The sequence below is a fragment of the Lissotriton vulgaris genome, chromosome 5, assembly GCF_964263255.1.
Source record: "Lissotriton vulgaris chromosome 5, aLisVul1.2, whole genome shotgun sequence".
Classification (NCBI taxonomy): Eukaryota; Metazoa; Chordata; class Amphibia; order Caudata; family Salamandridae; genus Lissotriton; species Lissotriton vulgaris.
Window position 1 is genome coordinate 252255461 of NC_141693.1, and position 20299 is coordinate 252275759.

Sequence of the window (20299 nt, forward strand, 5' to 3'; positions counted from 1 at the left end):
GGCAGATTCAAGTTAGAAACAAGAACAAATTGGAGGGGACACAGCCCCTTCTTATACACAGAAAAGTATTTGAAGTCTTTGTGTAGGCAGTGTGAGAACCAGCTATAACTGGTTATAGGGAAGTCCTGTCAGTATCAGGGACAGAGGTGACAGTCGCCCAGCGGGAGGTGGAGCCAGCTTTGTAGTCAGGCAGGCACAGCCCTTCCCTATCAGGTGCCATCTCCTCCCACTTCCCTGGCAGCAGATGCTGCCTTTCATCCATGGGCTGACTCAGACAACCTCCTGGGCTCTCCAGCCCCTGTCACCCTCAAACCAGACAGTCAATCCACAAGCAGGCCCAGGCACTCCTGGCCCAGGCTTACCGGCAATCACATGCCAGACACAAATTACACAAATATACCCACTTCTAAAAGTGGCACTTCTAGACTAGACACAGTCATGCCGCACATACCATTTCGCAGCATTCAGTCTCACGAGTTCTCTCATACCAAACTCGCCCCTGCACTCCCCACACATCAGGAACTACCATGGGCATACATATTTCCCATTCATTCCTATGGGAGGGCAGGTCACTCACCACACATACACAGAGAGCTCAAGCACTTTACACTGTACTACAGTGAAAAAGTGCGCAGAGGCCTAAAATCACCACCACCATGTTCCAGAAACAGGCTAGGAAAAAGCAAAAAGTCTCGGGGCGAACCTGCCCAAAGGGCCGGGTCCAACACAACCCCCTTCCAGCCAAAACGCAGGGTAGACCAATCACTCCACTGATGGGCTTCCTTGCTTTGGGCGACAAAACACGGACACGGACCCGCACAGCAGGGACACCTTCCGGTTCTACGCCACTCTGAACCCACCTGGTTACCTCCAAACAATAACTCTCTGACACAACTAGGATACCCCACTGGTACTCCCTAGTCATCCACGGCCAAGACCAGGCCATAGGCCATCCAAATCCCACCGCTGCCACCAATGTTAGAACTGGCTATTTCTGGTAGGCTAAGGCTGACGCCAAAGCCAGGCAGAAACCACCATTCTAGTCAGGGCAAGAAAGTCACACGCCAAGATAACCCCTGCTCACCCCCTTGGTAGCTTGGCACGAGCAGTAAGGCTAAACTCGGAGGCAATGTGTAAAGCATTTGCGCCAGCACACAACAGCAACAACATACTAGGCACACAACAAAAGGAACTCCACACAAGGTTATTATAAAATAACTTTTGTATTGTCAAAACACATATCAGATAAAAATCACACATGTACATTGTGCCAACTGGCACGGCAACATTCATAAGGGATTATTTACATAACAGGGCCACATGGGCCACTGTCAGAATCAGATATAGCACTTTTAGAATAAGGAATAATAAACATAAAATGGTAATCAAAAAGATCACAACCAGTATCCACTGGTAACACGAACCAGGACCTTACTAGGACCCCCTGTACTAAAAAGAACAACCACCTAAGAATAAAATACATTTAGGGGTATACACAAGAACACATTACCCATGATGCATGAAACACCTTCCGAGGAGTAATAAAGAGAAACACATGATGCCTAAAACATTCAGAGGTGTTAAGAATAAAGCACATGATGCAAAAAGATACATTCAGGGGTGCAGCGCAAGAAGACACATGATGCCTAAAACATTCAGAGGTGCAGCGCATGGAAAGAAAGACACATGATGCCTAAAAACATTCCGAGGTGCCAGAACAACACAATAGCGCAAAAATCACATGATGTCTAAAAACATTCAAAGGTGCAGGAATAACACATGATGCAAGAGAACACATTCAGAGGTGCAATAACCATACAATTTTTGCAAAAACTCACATAAGCCACTACCTGTGGCAGTCCCTAGGCCAACTGGCCTTGTTGGGGCTCAGACCCCCTGTGTCCAATGTCAGGGCGTGCTGCCATGCAGCACCAGTCCAAAAACAAGCCTAAACGTAGCAGGTGCCCACTACTTGCTGGGCACCTGGAATCGTCCCAAAACCTAAACGGTGTAGCTGCCCACTAATTGCTGGGCAGCTGGGGAACTTGAAAACTGCGCCATGGCCCTCACTGACCCTTAGGAGCAAACTGCGCCAACTTTAGGAGCCACACAGGCTCTGCCACCAACTACTGTGGCCAAACGTTGGAGCCACACAGGCTCTTAAACTATCTATGGCCGTTGGAGCCCTCAGGCTCTGCAAACAATGGCCCCTCGAGCCTTCTCATAGCTCTGGACAACGTTGGGGCGACCCGCTGCCAACCGGGGCCGCCCTTAAACGCACCAAAGTTAAATAGGCTCCTACGAGCCTCTCGGGGCTCGCAACACACGTTGGGGCAACCCACTGCCAACCGGGGCCGCCCTTGAAGCCCTCATGGCTTCATATTGCCAATTAGCGTGTGCTCGCGCTACTGGGGGGGGGGCGGACATCGACAATGTGTCCCGGCACCCCTCCCTTCTCTTCTGCCCGGCCCAGCCCAGACTCACCGGCAGCCCATCGCGGGCGGGGCGACGGCAGGTCTCTGTTCCTGGGGGTAGCAGCGCAGCGCTGCCCTCGACTCCCTCAAGCAGCGCGGGGCTCTCCTCTTCCACCGGAGCCCCGCCTGCACTCTCAGCCGCTCTTCTCGCTCCCAGCAATTCCGGTCTCCCTCAGTGAGGTCAGCTCACTCCTTCCCGGGTCCGGCGGTGATCACACGGCACTTCGGAGATTCCCTCGGCGAGGACGGGGTCGAACGGCTGACTCGGCTTCCGGCTCCTCGCTGGGGTGGCTTCAGGCAACACTCCTCGGCGGCTTCAGTGCTGCGGGCCAATCCGGTCACGGCCCCTGTTTCGAGACTCCAGCAGCACCCGGGAGTCAGCCAATGGCAGTCCGGCTCCCGGGACAGGCCTTCCATGACGCTCCTCTCTTCGACCAATCACAGCGCGGCAACCAGGATGATGCCGCGGCGCACGGGCCAATCCCGTCGCGGCGTTAGCAAGGGGGGCTCGGCCCCTTCAGCCAATGGGAGCGCGGCGGCTCCGATCTTCGCCGCTGCAGCTCCTGAACACCGAGGCAATTTACAGAGGGTGTATCTGGCCCCGGGCCGCGTCGGTGATTTGGCGGCAAGAGTCCTTTGGGGCCGTAGATCGCGGCAGAACGTTCCTTTTACCAGCAGAGCGACAGGGGGGAATCCTAGTCACAGGAAAACACCACGGTCTCTCCTCACCCCCTGTATCTGCGCCGATGAGCACAGCGATCACTCCACACAGCTGGCAGTTAGGAAACACGCATTTGGACAATCCACCACACGATCTCCTCAGCAGTTCTTGGCAAAGCTTTAGGAATAAAAGAGGGAGCAGCCTAGCCCCCAGCAGGAAAATCCTCCAGCATCCAGGGAAAAGTCCATCAGGCATCCAGAGCCTGGGCAGGGCCCAGGGATTCCCCTGAGCCCCAGCAGCAGCATGCCCCTGGCAGATTCAAGTTAGAAACAAGAACAAATTGGAAGGGGACACAGCCCCTTCTTATACACAGAAAAGTCTTTGAAGTCTTTGTGTAGGCAGTGTGAGAACCAGCTAGAACTGGGTATAGGGACGGCCTGTCAGTATCAGGGACAGAGGTGACAGTCGCCCAGCGGGAGGTGGAGCCAGCTTTGTAGTCAGGCAAGCACAGCCCTTCACTATCAGGTGCCATCTCCTCCCACTTCCCTGGCAGCAGATGCTGCCTTTCATCCATGGGCTGACTCAGACAACCTCCTGGGCTCTCCAGCCCCTGTCACCCTCAAACCAGACAGTCAATCCACAAGCAGGCCCTGGCACTCCTGACCCAGGCTCACCAGCCAATCACATGCCAGACACAAATTACACAAATATACCAACTTCTAAAAGTGGCACTTCTAAACTAGACACGGTCATGCCGCACATACCATTTCGCAGCATTCAGTCTCACGAGTTCTCTCATACCAAACTCGCCCCTGCACTCCCCACACATCAGGAACTACCATGGGCATACATATTCCCCATTCATTCCTATGGGAGGGCAGGTCACTCACCACACATACACAGAGCTCAAGCACTTTACACTGTACTACAGTGAAAAAGTGCGCAGAGGCCTAAAATCAGCACCACCAGGTTCCAGAAACAGGCTAGGAAAAAGCAAAAAGTCTCAGGGTGAACCTGCCCAAAGGGCCGGGTCCAACACCCATCCAATACCAAGAGCAGATGAACTCATAGATAAATTGGCTTCTGCCAAATTCTTGAGTACATTTGACCTGACAGCTGGTTATTGGCAAATCAGGTTAGCTGAGGATGCCAAGGCCAAAACAGCACTTTCTACCCCAGGAGGTCATTACCAGTTTGTGGTGATGCCCTTTGGTTTGAAGAATGCACCTGCCACTTTTCAAAGGTTGGTGAACCAAGTTCTCTCTGGGTTGGATGACTTCTGTGCAGCATACCTAGATGGCATTGCTGTCTTTAGCTCCACCTGGGAGGATCACCTGATCCACCTGAGGAAAGTTTTAGAAGAACTGCAAAGGGCAGGCCTCACTATCAAGGCTACCAAGTGCCAGATAGGGCAGAGTCAAGTTGTATACTTGGGCCACCTTGTAGGTGGAGGCCAAGTTCAACTTTTGGAGAGCAAGATACAGGCCATAAAGGACTGGGCTCCTCCAACCACCCAGACACAGGTCAGAGCTTTCTTGGGCCTGTCTGGTTACTATAGGAAATTTGTCAGAAATTATGGAACCATTGTGACTCCACTTAATGACCTGACAAGTAAGAAAATGCCAAAGAAAGTTCAGTGGACAGTTAGCTGTCAGAAGGCATTTGATGACCTAAAACAGGCCATGTGCACTGCACCTATTCTCAAGAGTCCAGACTACTCCAAGTCATTCATTGTCCAAACAGATGCTTCCGAGTTGGGTGTGGGAGCTGTTCTTTCTCAACTGAATATTGATGTCATGACCAGCCCATTGCTTTTATAAGTAGAAGGCTGACCCCTAGAGAGAAACGTTGGTCAGCTATAGAGAGGGAGGCCTTTGCTGTGGTTTGGGCCCTGAAGAAGTTGAGTCCATACTTGTTTGGCACTCACTTCAAGATTCAGACCGACCATAAGCCCCTCTTATGGCTAAATCAAATGAAGGGTGAAAACCCCAAACTTCTTAGGTGGTCCATTTCCCTACAGGGGATGGACTTTACAGTGGAGCACCGCCCAGGGACTGACCATGGTAATGCAGATGGTCTCTCCCGGTACTTCCACTTAGAACAAGAAGACTCACCTGGTCAAGGTTAGTTTAATGTCCCTAAGTTTGGGGGGGGGGGGGTTATGTAGGAGAGTGGGGTCTGCAATCCTATGGTCACCCCTGATTTTTGCTTTTTGCTTCACTGGTTTATGACTTTCCCTGGCTGTGGGCCTGCTAATCAGACCCACAGCCTAGCTGTTCTCTCCCTAAATTGACACACATGTACCTTAGGTGCATTTACCAATTGGTACTGGGCCACCTTACCAGTCCCTGTACAGCATACCTTAGGTATCCAGGGCATAGGTGTATCCAGGGGCTGCAGCATGTATTATGCCACCCCTGGCTGGCCACCCAAATCTGACACAACTGGCTGCACGACAGCTGGGGCAAGGTGGTGTAATCACCCTTTGCTTTAGATATAGTATTCCTATATCTAACCCTAAAGTGGACACATATATTTCTATCAGTCACCCATATGGCAGGCCTTATCAATCCTGAAGGCAGAGTGCTTGAAATTATGTGAGATGGTGCTCTGGCATGAGCTGAGCCCATTTGCAGCTTGCGGAACCAAGTCCTAATAGCTGTTCCATGATAACGCTATACCATATACTCTTAAGTGCATTATGTACCTCGCGGTCAAATGCTAACTTTGGCATAGCATTATCAAAACATGTCGAGTAAGGTGTCATACGAATTGGAATACTAACCCCTCGCCAATTCTGGCGACGGGGTTAGCATTCCACCCTTCTAGAGGGACACGACATGTATGTAACTGTGAACCCCGGTTAAAGTTAACTCGAGCCTCAGCATCACAAAGTGGATGCTGCCACCACAGACACAAGTCTGACCTCCTGCTTATGGGAGTCCTTCCAGCGAGGAGGGCTTGGACAAAAGGTTTCCTGTCAGGGGCGGTGCCAGCACCATCCCAGACAGGATTTTGTGTATCCCAGGTAGGCCGGGCTGAGAGGAAGGTGACTGCAAGTGCACATGCCGGCTCAAACCAGTTCCAGGGGCACCCCAGCCCCTGAGCTGGGGAGAGACCGGACAAAGGAGAGAGGTGTAACCACCCCCCTCCTGGTCCCACCCATGGGCAGGACCTAGTCGCGTGCCAGCCCCTTTTCTTAAGATAAAGGTAGGAGCGGGCCCCTTCCCAAATTAGATAATCTTGAATCTTGAACTACTTGCCACGAAAGGAACTCTTGACATTCTCTGAAGACTCTACCTTGTGGCTAAGGAGTAGCCACACTGCACCAGCAGGCACCACCTAAGCGTTTGCGGTTTGCTGCACGTCCATCCTCCGGATCAAGACTGACCAGCTCGACGAGACCCTGATTCCCTGCCATCTCTGACCTCTACCTGCATCATCAGCCCAGCTGAGATTCGTGGGTGCGACGAGACCTGTGGGACCGGCTATCTTCAAGACCTGCACGACGCTTAACCAGCACGACCGCCGAGGGATCCTCGAGTGAGTGCACTGGGGTTTGAGAAGCCCCAACCCAGAGCAGCTCCAGCACCGAAGTCCAGCCCCCCAGCATCCACGAGATCTGCGTGGGGCCCTTCTGCTTCTTTGCTGCTTGCCACGTTGTCCGGTCACTTGCCCGTTGGCTAGTGGCCCTCCTGACGACGTACCACGACATTTTCACCGATGGTCTAGGTCCTCTAGACTGGCCCTTGCTCCTTGTTCAACAAGAAGTGCCCTGGACCCTCCTGGTCCACTCCAGACGCCATCTTGACTCCACCGCGTGGGTTTGCCTTTGCCAAGGCTTGTTGCTCCAATCCTGGACCCTGCATCGCCGACAGCAGACACCATCGTGGGACAGCTCGCACCTCCAGCCTAGTCGCCGACAACGCCTCTTGGCCCGTGTGACTGCAGAGTCCAGCGTCACCCACTCACCTGATCGCGGTGACTTCATCCGGTGCCATCCTGGTGCCCACACAATTACTGGCTAGTGATTGAGAACTGAGTCCCCTCTGCTTTCAGGTCGTCTTCATCACCGATCCAGCCTTGGATCACACCGAACATCTTCACTGGTCGCCTGCCAGCAACATCTTCTTTCAGGCTCCATAGACTACAACGAGGATTCCCGACGTCATTTGAACCCTATGCAGCCGCAGCCCTTGGGCTAGGTAACCCGAGCATTTCGGTGCTCCAGCGTAGGTTCCCTATCCTAGTGTCCAGATCCTTTTTCGTTTTTAGTCTACCTAGTCGGATTCGTCCGGAAATAGTAACTTTAGAATTACTAGCATACATAGACTTTGTCCGGCAGCCCGCGTAAGAGTTCACACTCTGCACCAGAGTTCCCTAGGCCTCCTGCTCCTAACCTTAGGGTCCAGTAAGGTAGTCCTAGCGGTCCTGAAGCCTCTGGATCGTGTTACTTACCTGCTAGTATTTCGCATTCCACTTTTAGAGTGTATGGTTTTTCTTGCCCCTCGGGCATTTGTGTTATTTGTGCAACTTGCAGTATTTTCTTAAGAGTTTTGTATTGTGCTTAGCTCCCCGATTCATAAAGAGTTCAGGGTAGACTTGTTATTAATAAATATACTTTATTTTTATAACAACTTGTGTGGTGTCCTTTCACTTGATGTTCAAGGGGTATATGTGATGGTAAAACAGCTGGCTTAACACGCCCTCTAGAGTTTAGCCTAAAGACTGCTCTTGTCTATGCTACTAGGATAGCTGGTCTATAAGGTTGACTTACAACCAATCATCAATAAGGGTTGTCTGGAATGATACAAAGTGATCACTAGAATAGTGAACACTATATATCAGGCCAACTTCTCACATGCATTAGGCACAAAAAAGACAAAATTATATGCTAGAGTTTTGCATATTGCTTCACCATTTAGAATTAAAAATCGAATTTAGAAGCGCATCCACCTTCCTATTAGAATTTCTATTTTCTAAATTTGTTTGTGTATTAAATAAAATATTTTATCAATTGTGTATTTGTTTCATGTAAACTTGTTTCTGTATGTTTGTGCATTCTTTTGAAATTCAAACGATAGAAAAGAACTATGCTGGGATCCCAAGGTACCAGTAATAGCGGGGATCCCCTGATTCAAGTAATGACTTAGGGGGGGCTCCTCAGATTCAATGAATGATTCAGTTAGGGTCCTCAGAAGTCAAAAGGTTAAGAACTACTTCCATGGACTATACTAATGTAGCTGCTTGGTGTATGGCCATGTTTGCTATGTAGGGCCATTAACATCTTGGCCTTTCACGAAAAGTGACTGTTTTTCATATTTCTGCCAAAGGTAGCTTGTGAGGGGGATCCCAACTTGATCCTTGAGGATAAAGTGTTATTCTAAGCTGTTACTATGAGCATCACATCTAGTTTTAGAATTGCAATTATCATGACAGAGGCTCTACAAAGAGTTTCTTGCAGCTGTGACAAACAAGGTCTTGAGAGGCAAAGTAAGGTCTTTCCCTAGAAAATGATTTTGGGATTCTCTCACGGGGGACAGACATTTGAAAAGCTACACCAAGGAGAGGCCTTTCATGAAAACCACTCTTCAATATGGAAATAAACCCTCTGAAGTGTTGGATGACTGGTCGTCTTTTTTGTTCTTACACGAACTCTCCACTGGGTGGTTCTTTATGCCTTAATTGGGAACGCAAGGACAGCGCTTTATTCGCCCGTCCCGACACTGAGGACAGCTCCCGCCACCGATCACGCTGGGATCAGCATAGACTCACTACCGGACCAGGCTCGCTCTGAATAACTTGTTTACTTCCGATTTATCCCGCTCCTGCCACCGATCACGTTGGGCTCAGCGTAGACGTACTATTGGACCACGGCGGTTCTGGATAATTTGTTTACCTTTGATTTACCTACCCTTCCCTCCCCACCCCCGCTGATCACGCTGGAATCAGCGCTCACGTGTGCATGGACTACGCAATTCAGGTTGACCATCAAACCCTACTCGTGTTGTACTGAATCAGAAGTACCTTTCAACTGAGCCCGCAATTTACCACTCCACGGGACGTCAATCAAGCAATCAATCACAGCATTTGTAAAGCGCTCTACTCACCCGGGAGGGTCTCAAGGCACTGGGGGAGAGGGGTATGTTACTGCTCGAACAGCCAGGTCTTGAGCTGCTTCCTGAAGGAGAGATGGTCTTGGGTTCGCCGAAGGTGGGTGGGGAGGGAGTTCCAAGTCTTGGCTGCCAGGTAGGAGAAGGATCTTCCTCCGGCGGTGGCTCTGCGGATGCGTGGTACGGTGGCGAGGGCGTGGTTGGTCGATCGTAGCTGGCGGGTGGGCGTGTAGAAGGTCATGCGGTCGTTGAGGTACTTGGGGCCCAGGTCGTGGAGAGCCTTGTGTGCGTGGGTGAGGAGTCTGAACGTGATTCTCTTGCTGACGGGGAGCCAGTGCAGGTCTCTCAGGTGTCCGGTGATGTGGCTTTGTCGGGGGATGTCCGGGAGGAGTCGTGCGGAGGCGTTCTGGATGCGTTGGAGTCTTTTTTGAAGTTTGGCTGTGTTTCCGGCGTAGAGGGTGTTCCCGTAGTCCAGTCGGCTGGTGACGAGTGCCTGGGTAACGGTCTTCCTGGTTTCTGTGGGGATCCATCTGAAGATCTTGCGGAGCATGCGCAGGGTGTTGAAGCATGATGAGGAAACAGCGTTGACATGTCTAGTTATCGAGAGGGAGGAGTCCAGGATGAAGCCCAGGTTCCGTGCGTGGTCCGTTGGCTTGGGAGCGGTGCCCAGGGCAGGGAGCCACCAGGAGTCGTCCCAGGCAGAGGGTGATGATCCCAGGATGAGGACTTCCGTCTTGTCTGAGTTCAGTTTCAGGCGGCTGTTCTTCATCCAGTCGGCGACGTCTTTCATCCCTTCGTGTAGGTTGACTCTGGCCGTGGTGGGGTCGTTGGTGAGGGAGAGGATCAGTTGGGTGTCGTCGGCGTAGGAGATGATGTTGAGGTTGTGTTGGCGTGCGATGGCTGCGAGGGGGCTCATGTAGACGTTGAAGAGGGTTGGGCTGAGTGAAGATCCTTGTGGTACGCCGCAGATGACTTCGGTGGCTTCGGATCTGAACGGGGGGAGGCGGACTCTCTGGGTTCTTCCGGCGAGGAACGAGATAATCCACTCCAGTGCTTTCTGTTGGATTCCGATGTTGCTGAGGCGCTGCACTAGGGTGCGGTAGCAGACAGTGTCGAACGCCGCAGAGAGGTCCAGGAGGATGAAGGCCACTGTTTCCCCGTTGTCGATCAGGGCTCTGATGTCGTCGGTGGCTGCGATCAGGGCGGTCTCATTGCTGTGGTTGGCCCGAAACCCGGACTGTGAGGGGTCGAGGGATCCGTTCGTCTCGAGGAAGGCGGCGAACTGTCTGTTGACAGTGTTCTCGATGACTTTGGCAGGAAAAGGAAGGAGCGAGATGGGACGGTAGTTCTTGAGGTCAGTGGGGTCTGCCGTTGGTTTCTTCAGGAGGGCGGTAAGCTCGGCGTGCTTCCAGCTCTCCGGGAAGGTGGCGGTGTGGAATGAGGTGTTGATGATGTCCTGGAGATGGGGTGCGATGATGGCGTTGGCTTTGTTGAAGACGTGGTGTGGGCAGGGGTCGGTTGGTGATCCGGAGTGGATGGAGTTCATCGTGCGGGTGGTGTCTTCAGTGCTGATCGGGGTCCAGTTGCAGAGGGTGGTGGTGGCGGGCGTTGGTTCGGTGGTAGGGTGCGTGGTCTGTGCGTTGAAGCTGTTGTGTATGTCGGCGATCTTGCGGTGGAAGAACGAGGCGAGTGAGTTGCAGAGGTCTTGCGAGGGAGTGATGTTGTTGTTTCCGGCGCTGGGGTTGGAAAACTCTTTGACGATGCTGAAGAGTTCCTTGCTGTCGTGGGCGTTGTTGTCCAGTCGTTCTTTGAGTACCGTCTTCTTGGTGGCGCGGATCAGCTGATGGTGTTTGCGGGTGGCGTGCTTGAGGGCGGTCCTGTTGTCTGTGGTCTGGTCGAGCCGCCAGGCTCTCTCGAGGGTGCAGCAGTTCTTCTTGGAGTCCTTGAGTTCGTCGGTGAAACAGGGGGTTTCTTTGCTGCCAGGTCTGCTGGGAGGGTTCTTTAGTGGTGCGAGGTCATCGGCGCAGGCGGTCAGCCACTTAGTGAGGTTGCTGGCTGCTTCGTTGGGGTCAGTTGTGCTGGTGGGAGTGTTCTGGCTGAGGGAGGCGGTGAGCTGCTCGGCGGTGATCTTGCTCCAGCTCCGGCGGGGAACCTGTTGCGGGTGGTGGTGGGTCGTAGTTCTTCTGAAGCTGAAGTGGACGCAGCTGTGGTCGGTCCAGTGGAGTCCGGTGGAGTGGCTGAAGGAGATGTGCTTGCTGGATGAAAAGACAGGGTCAAGCGTGTGGCCGGCGTAGTGGGTGGGGGTGTTCACCAGTTGCTTGAGTCAGAGGTTGGCGAGGTTGTCCAGCAGGGTGGTGGTGTTTCTGTCATTGTTGTTCTCCAGGTGGAAGTTGAGGTCCCCTAGGAGGATGTAGTCGACGGAGGGAAGGGCATGCGGGCTGATGAAGTCTGCGATGTCTTCGCTGAATTGTGTGCGTGGTCCCGGGGGTCTGTAGATGAGGGTGCCTCGGAGGGTGGTCTTGGGGTCGGTGTGTATCTGTAAGTAGAGGTGTTCAGCAGCGGTGAAGTTTTCGTCGGAGTTGGTCGAAATGCGGATGGTGTTCTTGTGTACGATGGCGATGCCTCCTACCGTCTGGTTGACGCGGTCCCTCCGGGTGATCTTGTATCCGTCCGGGATGGCTATGGCGATGTCAGGCGCTGAGGAGGCGTTCATCCATGTTTCAGTGAGGAAGGCGACGTCTGGTGCTGTCGCGTCGAGCAGGTTCCAGAGTTCCACTGCGTGCCTGTGGACGGAGCGGGTGTTGAGCAGGATGCACTTGAGGTGGTTGTTGCTGGTGTCTGGCTTGGCGGGGGTGGTGCAGGTCCGGAGGCAGGTGAATCGGCAGGCTTGGCAGGTGAAGGGTCCGTGGGTGCGTCTCGGGGTGGCTAGGTAGCAGGCGGGGTTCCGGCCAGCGTTGAGTGCGTTGAGGGTGGTGGGGTCGTAAGTCCGTCATGTGGGCTGGCGTTCTCGGGGGCCAGGGGTCCTGGCGCTGGGCGCGGTCGGGCGCAGACGGGCGTACGCGTGGGCATCATAAGTAAGGAGCCGGGTGGGTGGATCAGATGGTTGGCAGGAGCGGGGCGGCGAATGGGCTGGCGGGGGCGGAGCCGCAGGGAGGCAGCGGTGGGAAGTGGCTGGTGCGGGCGGGCGGGCGGCTCAGCGGCGGCTGGGTCGCCCGAGACAGGAACCAGGAAGCGGCAGCAGGAGGCAAAAGCAGCAGAGGAGCGTGGGGGCGACCAGGCCTGAACACAGGCTCAGCAGTCGCTCCCGAACAGGTGGACGCGGTCCCCTTAAGTAAGGAGACGGGTGGGCGGATCAGCTGGTTGGCGGGAGCGGGCAGGCGAATGGGCTGGCGGGGGGCGGGGCCGCAGGGAGTCAGCGGCTGGAAGAGGCTGATGCGGGCGGGCGGCTCAGCGGCGGCTAGGTCGCCCGAGACAGGAACAAGGAAGCAGCAGCTGGAGGCAAAAGCAGCAGAGGAGCGTGGGGGCGACCAGGCCTGAACACAGGGTCCTGGCACCCGTCCAAATCCTCAATTTACGGATTTTTCCCGCCACACTCTACCACCTATCTGTGGCCAAACGCATTGTCTCCAGCCCCGCTCTTGTCCTGATGATGATCCTAAATCTTACGGATCGAAACGCAGTCGACTCTCCAGCGAGAGATTCTAGGTGCCTTTCGCACAGTGGTTTCCGCAAAAAAATTGAAAATGAATAACAATCTTCTGGAACTAATTTGAAACCACTCTGTTGTTTTTATTCACTGTACATAATTGTTCACTATACACCTTGCGCCGTCCTCGCTGCTCTCACTGTCACTTGTGTTGCCGTAGTGTCACTCACTTTGCACTCGTGCACATTGTACAACCTTGGGCTGTCACGTATTATTTAATAATTGCAGTGTTGATATTAACTGTTAATTATGCTTGTCCTCTAACTTTTGAAATGTTTATAAAATGATGCCTTGAGCACATAGATAATAAATTGAGTCTCCTTTTTCTGTCTGGATAATACTGTACAGATATCCTTAATAACGGTCTACAATTAAATACCGGTTGGGATATTGTTCCTTACATTTAATTGGGGGATGGCTCTACAACGTTGGGTTGTCTTCTCCAGTGTGGCAGCCAAGTCTTTCTGGATCAGGGTCTTTTGCTTTTTGTGGTCTGGTGTTTTTGGACTTTTTTGGTGTTTCTGGCACTTGTTACCTCCCCCTAGGGCCAGTGGCACTTTGTGAGTTCTGAGATCTTCCTTTATCAGAAGTTGCCTTTATTTTCTCTACATTTCTTGGAGTAATCCGGGTCCCGCATGACCGCTGGTTAACTGAGTGAAAAGGGTGGGGGTTTTACTTGATGTTAAAACCCTTTGTAACACACACACCTCTTTCAATTGGCTGGTAGCTCTTCAAGTCTTCAGTTTGTTCCTGCACAGTCTGCTTTTCAGATGAAGGCGAGTGATCTTGCTAACGAGGGAGTGTTTCTTTTCTGCCTACCTGATCACAGGTGGGTCCTTTATATTATTTCTGAGGTTGTGGGAATTTATCACTGATTAAGAGGAACTATATTAGGTTGCTGGTCTTCCGTTCCCGTGGCGACCACTCTGGTTACCTTGTTCTTATCTCAGTGAACATTGGATCCACTTCTGGGCTGAGAATAAGAGCTGGGGACTGGAAGTTCATGAATGTGCATGGGTGGTGCAGTAGGGCCACAAGTGTTAGGGCTTCACAATTATGAATGAATTGTGTGTCATTCAAAACAGTGTCTACATCATGCCTGGTAACTTAGATATTCTGCAAGGTCTAAGAACTAACAGAACATGTGTCACTGGGCTGACTAATTATACTTTATTATTTGCCTCCTAGAAATTGATTTGTGTGGTTGATTTGATACCTATTGTGGGCAGATCCCAATTCCCACTGCTGCGGATACTTAACTAATTCATGCACTTGTGGTGCAAGACAGTAGGGAGTCAGTTAACTAGTTTGCACCTCTATGTGCCAAAAGAGAGAGATATCCTCTCTCTCTCTGGCCTCATCCTAGGGCAGTAAATACCAGGCACATTTCAAACCCTCAGCACAGGAAAAGTGCAACACATAAAGCCAAAATGACAAGATATCACTGCACATTTAAGAAATTATATTAGAAGAAATCTTTCTCCCTTATGCTCTCTAGCTTCTTCCTACCCAGGTAATTTAGGAAGACACTCTAATTTGTTAAATTCTAAAGAGCATACCGTTAAATATGTACTCCTCAATTACACTTACGATGGACCCACAAGATTTAACTTTGGAAGAGAAACTAGATAACAACGCAATAGCTTTTTGCTATTTATCCCACCGTGTCGGCTGCGTTCGACACGGTGGACCACAACATCCTTATCCACTGTGCCGAGTAAGCCGGCATCCGAGGTCTGGCTTCTGCCTGGCTCAAATCCTTCCTGTCTGGCAGAATGCAGGCGGTCCGGCTTGGTCCCTTCACAGCCGCGCAGGTCCCATCCATCTGTGGAGTGCCTCAGGGATCCTCCCTGTCCCCTCTGCTTTTTAATCTCTACCTTCAGCCGCTCATTTTTTCCTTGAAGGAGGTGGAATGTCACCGTATTCAACTATGCAGACGATCTGCAAATCATCTTTCCGCTCAACACCCCCAATGCAGCTCTCGATTGCCAAGCAGTGATGCTACACATCCAACACTGGATGAGCTTCCACCAGCTCAAATTGAACCCGGGGAAGACCAAGTTAATTCTTCCAGGAATCAGTCTTACTCACTGGGGCCCACAGTTTTGGTCGACAGCTTGGCTCCCCGCCCGTCCCGGCTAAGTCAGCAAAGAGCCTCGGGGTCATAATTGACTCGGAGCTCTCTCTTAAGCCTCAGGTGGGTGCGGTTGTGTCATCATGCATGTTCCAGCTCAGAAAAATCAGGAAAGTTTCTCACCTCCTGACACCGGAGGCCCTGATACAAGTCCTGATTGCCTTGGTGCTCTCCCGCCTGGATTTCTCAAACTCCTTGCACTACGGCCTACCCAAATTCCTCCTTAATAGGCTCCAGATTGTACAGAAGCAAGCGGCAAGACTGGCCTATAAAACCCCGAAGTGGCAATCTGCGAGACCACTGCTTCACAGACTCCACTGGTTGCCGGTGGAGCAGAGGACTGCATTTAAGATCGGCTGCCTGACTTTCAAGGCTGTGTCCGGAACCTCCCCTGCCTTTCTCAAATCACTTGTCATCCCTTACTGTCCAGTACGTAATCTCCGTTCCTCTCATCGCCTATTGCTAGCTGTCCCTTCTACCAAACTTTAAAAAACTGGCAGTCGTAGATTTGCTTACCTTGCCCCCGCCTTCTGGAATCAGCTGCCCCTCCCGCTCAAATCTGCCAACTCCCTCTTGGCATTTAGAAAACTTCTGAAAACTTACCTCTTCACGCAGACTGGCTAGACCCCCGTCTCCCCATCTCACAGCACTCAGCCAGCGCCAGGAAACCTTTGGTGTCAGTGTGCTATATAAGAGCCCCTTAAGATAAGATAAGATAAGATTCCTCTTTGTAGAACCCCGACTAGTGTAAGGGAGACAAACCTTCTGCACAAGAATTCTTTATTAAATTCTTCTTCAGCTTGAAGAGTAAGTAAAGGCGCCTCCAATCACCAGGATTCCTTATGCTGCTACTGAGAAAAAAAAACTCCAGCTGGCACATCCTTTTCCAAAGGGTGGGCATATCAACCACATCTTTCCAGTGGCTGCAGACCAGCCTACAGCAATGGATCAAGTCTTTGCAAGGAACTCGAGAAAGCACCTCCAGGAGGACATCTTCAGGGAGATCATTGATGCTATGCATCCTGGTGACTGCTGAAGGCTCTCTCAGGAAGGGGAAACACAAGCTGTAACAATCTGGTGAAGAAATGAAATTTAAAACACATCAGATCCTAGTTTTTCCTCAATCTGCTCCTGTTTTCCGATATTCTATTGATTTTAGCTTTTTCTAATTGAACTGAAGTGACAGAGGGCTCAGTTCACAAACATTTTTGCTCCCCTATACAAACCTATCATCACTTATATTAGAATAGATCGCTAAAGCGTTGCTCCATCTTCAGTAAATAATATATTGTTCACTGAGCATGCTATTTATAGGTTGGCATATATCTGATATCACGTTTACAAATAAAAATAAACTGTATATTTCAGACTCTAGAAGTTTTGATATTAACATATCCTTCTGGAAATGTATCAATATATCAAATCCCACAAAAATGAACACCAAAAACAAACATTGGTCGTTTGGCAATGAATAAACATTCTCAAATCTTGTAATCTGGTTCCAGGAACACTTATTTGTGTTTCTTATTGTAATCTGAGCATGCACTGGAGAACACATGAACTCAACTGTACCAAAAGGGTATATTAATAATTTTTTGGTGCAAATAATGTTTTCTATAACATTCAGTCACACACAAAGTTCAAGCAACAACCTAATAAGAAACAAAAAGAAAAAGAGGGACTGGTGTACAGCCAGGGAGAGTTATATGGATAGGGAAAGGGGGAGTAAAAATAAAATCACTGTTGTAAATATTTATGTAGGTAGATGTTTTGAAACTGATCCTTCATGGGAGATAGAACGTGAATATTATTCCATCACAGTATGAGTCGTTTAGAAACCTAGGCAACCATTATTTTAAAAAGTCTGACATCCAGCAATAAGATAAGATTATGTGCCTCGATTATAACATAATTTAGCTTTGATTCTGTCAGAATTTAGGACAGCATTGATAGCATTTACATTAGGCTTAACTATGATTACAGCATAGTCTTATAGTTTCCAGGGTTGCTATCTCATATGCTAAGACTTTAGAAAAGGAATCCTACATTTTTAGGTTTAGCCTATGACCTCTCCTACAGCGTTAGTACATGCAAACAACATATTTGTTTGGTCTATATTGTGTTACATTATAGAAAGTTACCAAGAAGTCGTTGCTAGGAGCAGTTGTTTCTTTCATAGAGATTAGAGAGATATCTTAAATAAATATTGTGGATCGGACCATCTTAAAACAAAGGCACAGGTGTTTAGGATTCTAAAGAGTGCGATACTGTAAGTATGTGACCTTTTAAGGGGTTTTTAATCTTAGTACCATGAAGGGATTGTGGTCCGTAAGGCTGATTGATCTGATCAGAAGTCAAATGTCAGTTTGACTTTTTACTAATTGTTGTCTATCTGTTTCTGGAAAATGGTTTTAACTTTTCTTTCACTTATTTATCACAGTTAATGGTTTTTGCCAAGTGAGCTGACAAGAATTGTGAAACAAAAGGATGTCAAATGCAAGTTTGTTTTATTCAACAACATTTAAACTGTTTGTAAATAAATAGTACAACTATTTCAAAATGTTACTGGAATTATGAAGTAACTTTTTTTCGTAATTCTGAAGTATGATGCAAACAAAGATTTGAATAGGAGCAAAGTAAATCAGAATACTTTACTTATTGATGCGCAAATGACAAATATTTGCAGACACTTTATTTCCAAACATTATACACTATATAGTTTTAATACCACATGTCAGTGAAATTCTGTGGCCATTTCATTGTAAAACCTGTTGTGCTGCTACTTTATGCTTTAGATATGTGTTTATTAAAAGTGACAGTTTTTAAACATGATTTGAGAAACGTTCCTGCTCCCCCCCTTGATGACAATGCAGTTAATGAACCTAGGAGCCAAGTTAGCGCTCATATGTATACTGTGTGGCTAGATTTGTATTCCATATGGAGTTAATGTTTAGTTTATTAAATCAAACAAAATAGTTTTCTGTACAGCTGACTTGCTGAACTCATGTATTTAAAGGTGCTCTGATATGTGATAAAGAAGAAAATGGCGTCTCAGTGAATTAAAATACTTGCCCAGGATCACATAATTTGAAACTAGTTTATGGGTCAAGAGCATTATAATTAGGTCGAGGTGATTATTTAAGTCACTAGACCTACACGCCTAGTAACATTTTTGGGATTTTTCGAGGCCTGCAGGGCCTCCTGCTGCTTCCATTTTCCTTTCAGTTTTTCCGTCATCTGCGATGCTTTGAAAAAAGTACAATCTCCTGTGTCTACGGTCAGTGTACTTCCTCCGGCTGCTGCTTGTAGAGGTACTTTTTTAAATGTTTCTTATTAATCGGGCACTCTTTAAGAGTGCATGTATTTGCAGGACTGCTCTACCCCCTCCCATCCCTCCTACCACCTCCATGTCCTTCTTGTTTTCGTTGTTCCTCCTGCTTCGTAGTTGCCGTCCCTCCATGCCCTCTGGTGTCCTTTTTCGCCCCCCACCCTATTGGAACAAAAAGCTATATGTCGGTCAGCACTTGCTGCGCCATAGCACTTTGTATTTATTTACTATAAGCCATCTTTAAAAACATTTAAAAAGTCAAATAGCTTGTGCAGAGCTATTTGGCTTAGTTAATTTTTTTTAAGATACTGCACAGCATGGCATTCTGCTGGGCAACATGACTTAAAGTAAATAAAAACAAAGTGCTATGGTGCGGTCAACGCTGGGCGTCCCATGCCACTTTGTTTTTATTTACCTTGAGCCACATTGCACAGCAGCGCACACTGCTGTGCAATATTTTAAAACATTGACAACACCAGTACGTCTCATGGGGTTACCTATTGGCTTAGCCAATGCTTGTTATTTTTAGGAAACGAGAAGTCATCTCATACCAACACAAGGTTAAAATCTAATTGAAGGTTTTCCCAGAGTTATAGTTTCGTACAACAGGAGGCCCTTTTAAATAACATTGCAACTGCAAAGGAGCTGGAGGAATCAGCTGAAAAGGGGCGATTGCTCAGTTTGATAGTTTCGTTAAAGCTACATATAATGTTCAAAATGTAAGGCTTATACACTAGGCCACGTAGTAATTTAACTTTTACAAAAATATATTTAAAGCAGAAATCTTTGCAGCACAAGCGTAATGTTACTAGAAATAAAAAATACAATACAATCTGTCTTGAGCTGCCGGAATGCATACTGCCTCTCCTGAATACTTCGCTCACCTCTGGCACAGTCCCTGGCTCCTTCAAGGAAGCCATTCTTGTGCCGCTCCTGAAGAAGCCAGGGGCTGATGCGGCTGAACCTTCTAATTATCGCCCAATATCCCTGCTGCCTTATTTTTCCAAACTGCTCGAAGCCCATGTCACCGGGTGTCTCTCCAATTTCATCGAGAGCTCTCGCTTCCTTGAGCCTAATCAGGCTGGCTTTAGGCCAGCCCACTCCACGGAAGCTGTTATCCTGGCAGTTATGGACACTTTAAGAGGGAATGCAGATGCCAAGAGACCACAGGCGCTGGTCCTTTTGGATCTATCTGCCGCGTTCGACACGGTGGATCATGACATCCTTCTCCACCGTGTCGGACAGGCTGGCATTCAGGGCGCAGCCCTTAGGTGGGTGGAGTCATTCCTGACAGGAAGATCACAAGCTGTACGCATTGGCCCCTTCACCGCATCAAAATCCCCAATCACCTGTGGTGTCCCTCAAGGTTCCTCTCTCTCCCCGCTATTGTTTAATCTTTATCTCCGTCCCCTGATTCATTCTCTTCATAATTGGGACGTTACCGTCTTCAATTATGCTGACGATTTGCAGCTCATCTTCCCCCTTGATTCTCCCCAGGCAATCAACAACTTCCATGCCGTTATGACTCATATCCAACAATGGATGAATTTGAATCAGCTAAAATTAAATCCTGGAAAGACCGAGCTACTTCTCCCCGGTTCCAGTGCTGTACACTGGGGTTCGCAGTTCTGGCCCCCCGTTTTGGGTCCCCCTCCTACACCACTCAAGGCCGTCAAGAGTCTGGGGGTGACGATCGACGCCGAATTGTCGCTTAAAGCTCAAGTAGGGGCCACGATCTCTTCGTGCATGTTCCAACTTCGAAAGATCCAGAAGATCAGACACCTCCTCCCACATGCGGCTCTGTGTCAGGTCGTCATGTCCCTTGTCTTATCGCGCCTTGACTTTTCTAACTCCCTCTACCATGCACTTCCACGAGCTCTCCT

The 20299-nt window shown here is 49.5% G+C and overlaps 2 protein-coding genes across 2 annotated transcripts in view; both read right to left on the reverse strand.

Moving 5' to 3' along the window:
• LOC147710629 (F-box only protein 6-like) overlaps positions 1–16109 on the reverse strand; it is a 200623-nt gene extending 184514 nt beyond the window's left edge. Inside the window, exon 1 of the mRNA XM_086921311.1 lies at positions 15851–16109. Within this exon, the coding sequence (XP_086777437.1) occupies positions 15851–16109 (259 nt within the window). The remainder of the gene's footprint in view (positions 1–15850) is intronic.
• The window catches only part of LOC147710631 (F-box only protein 44-like), a 401416-nt gene continuing 397151 nt past the window's right edge, over positions 16035–20299 (reverse strand). Inside the window, exon 6 of the mRNA XM_086921310.1 lies at positions 16035–16162. Within this exon, the coding sequence (XP_086777436.1) occupies positions 16133–16162 (30 nt within the window). The 3' untranslated portion in view covers positions 16035–16132. The remainder of the gene's footprint in view (positions 16163–20299) is intronic.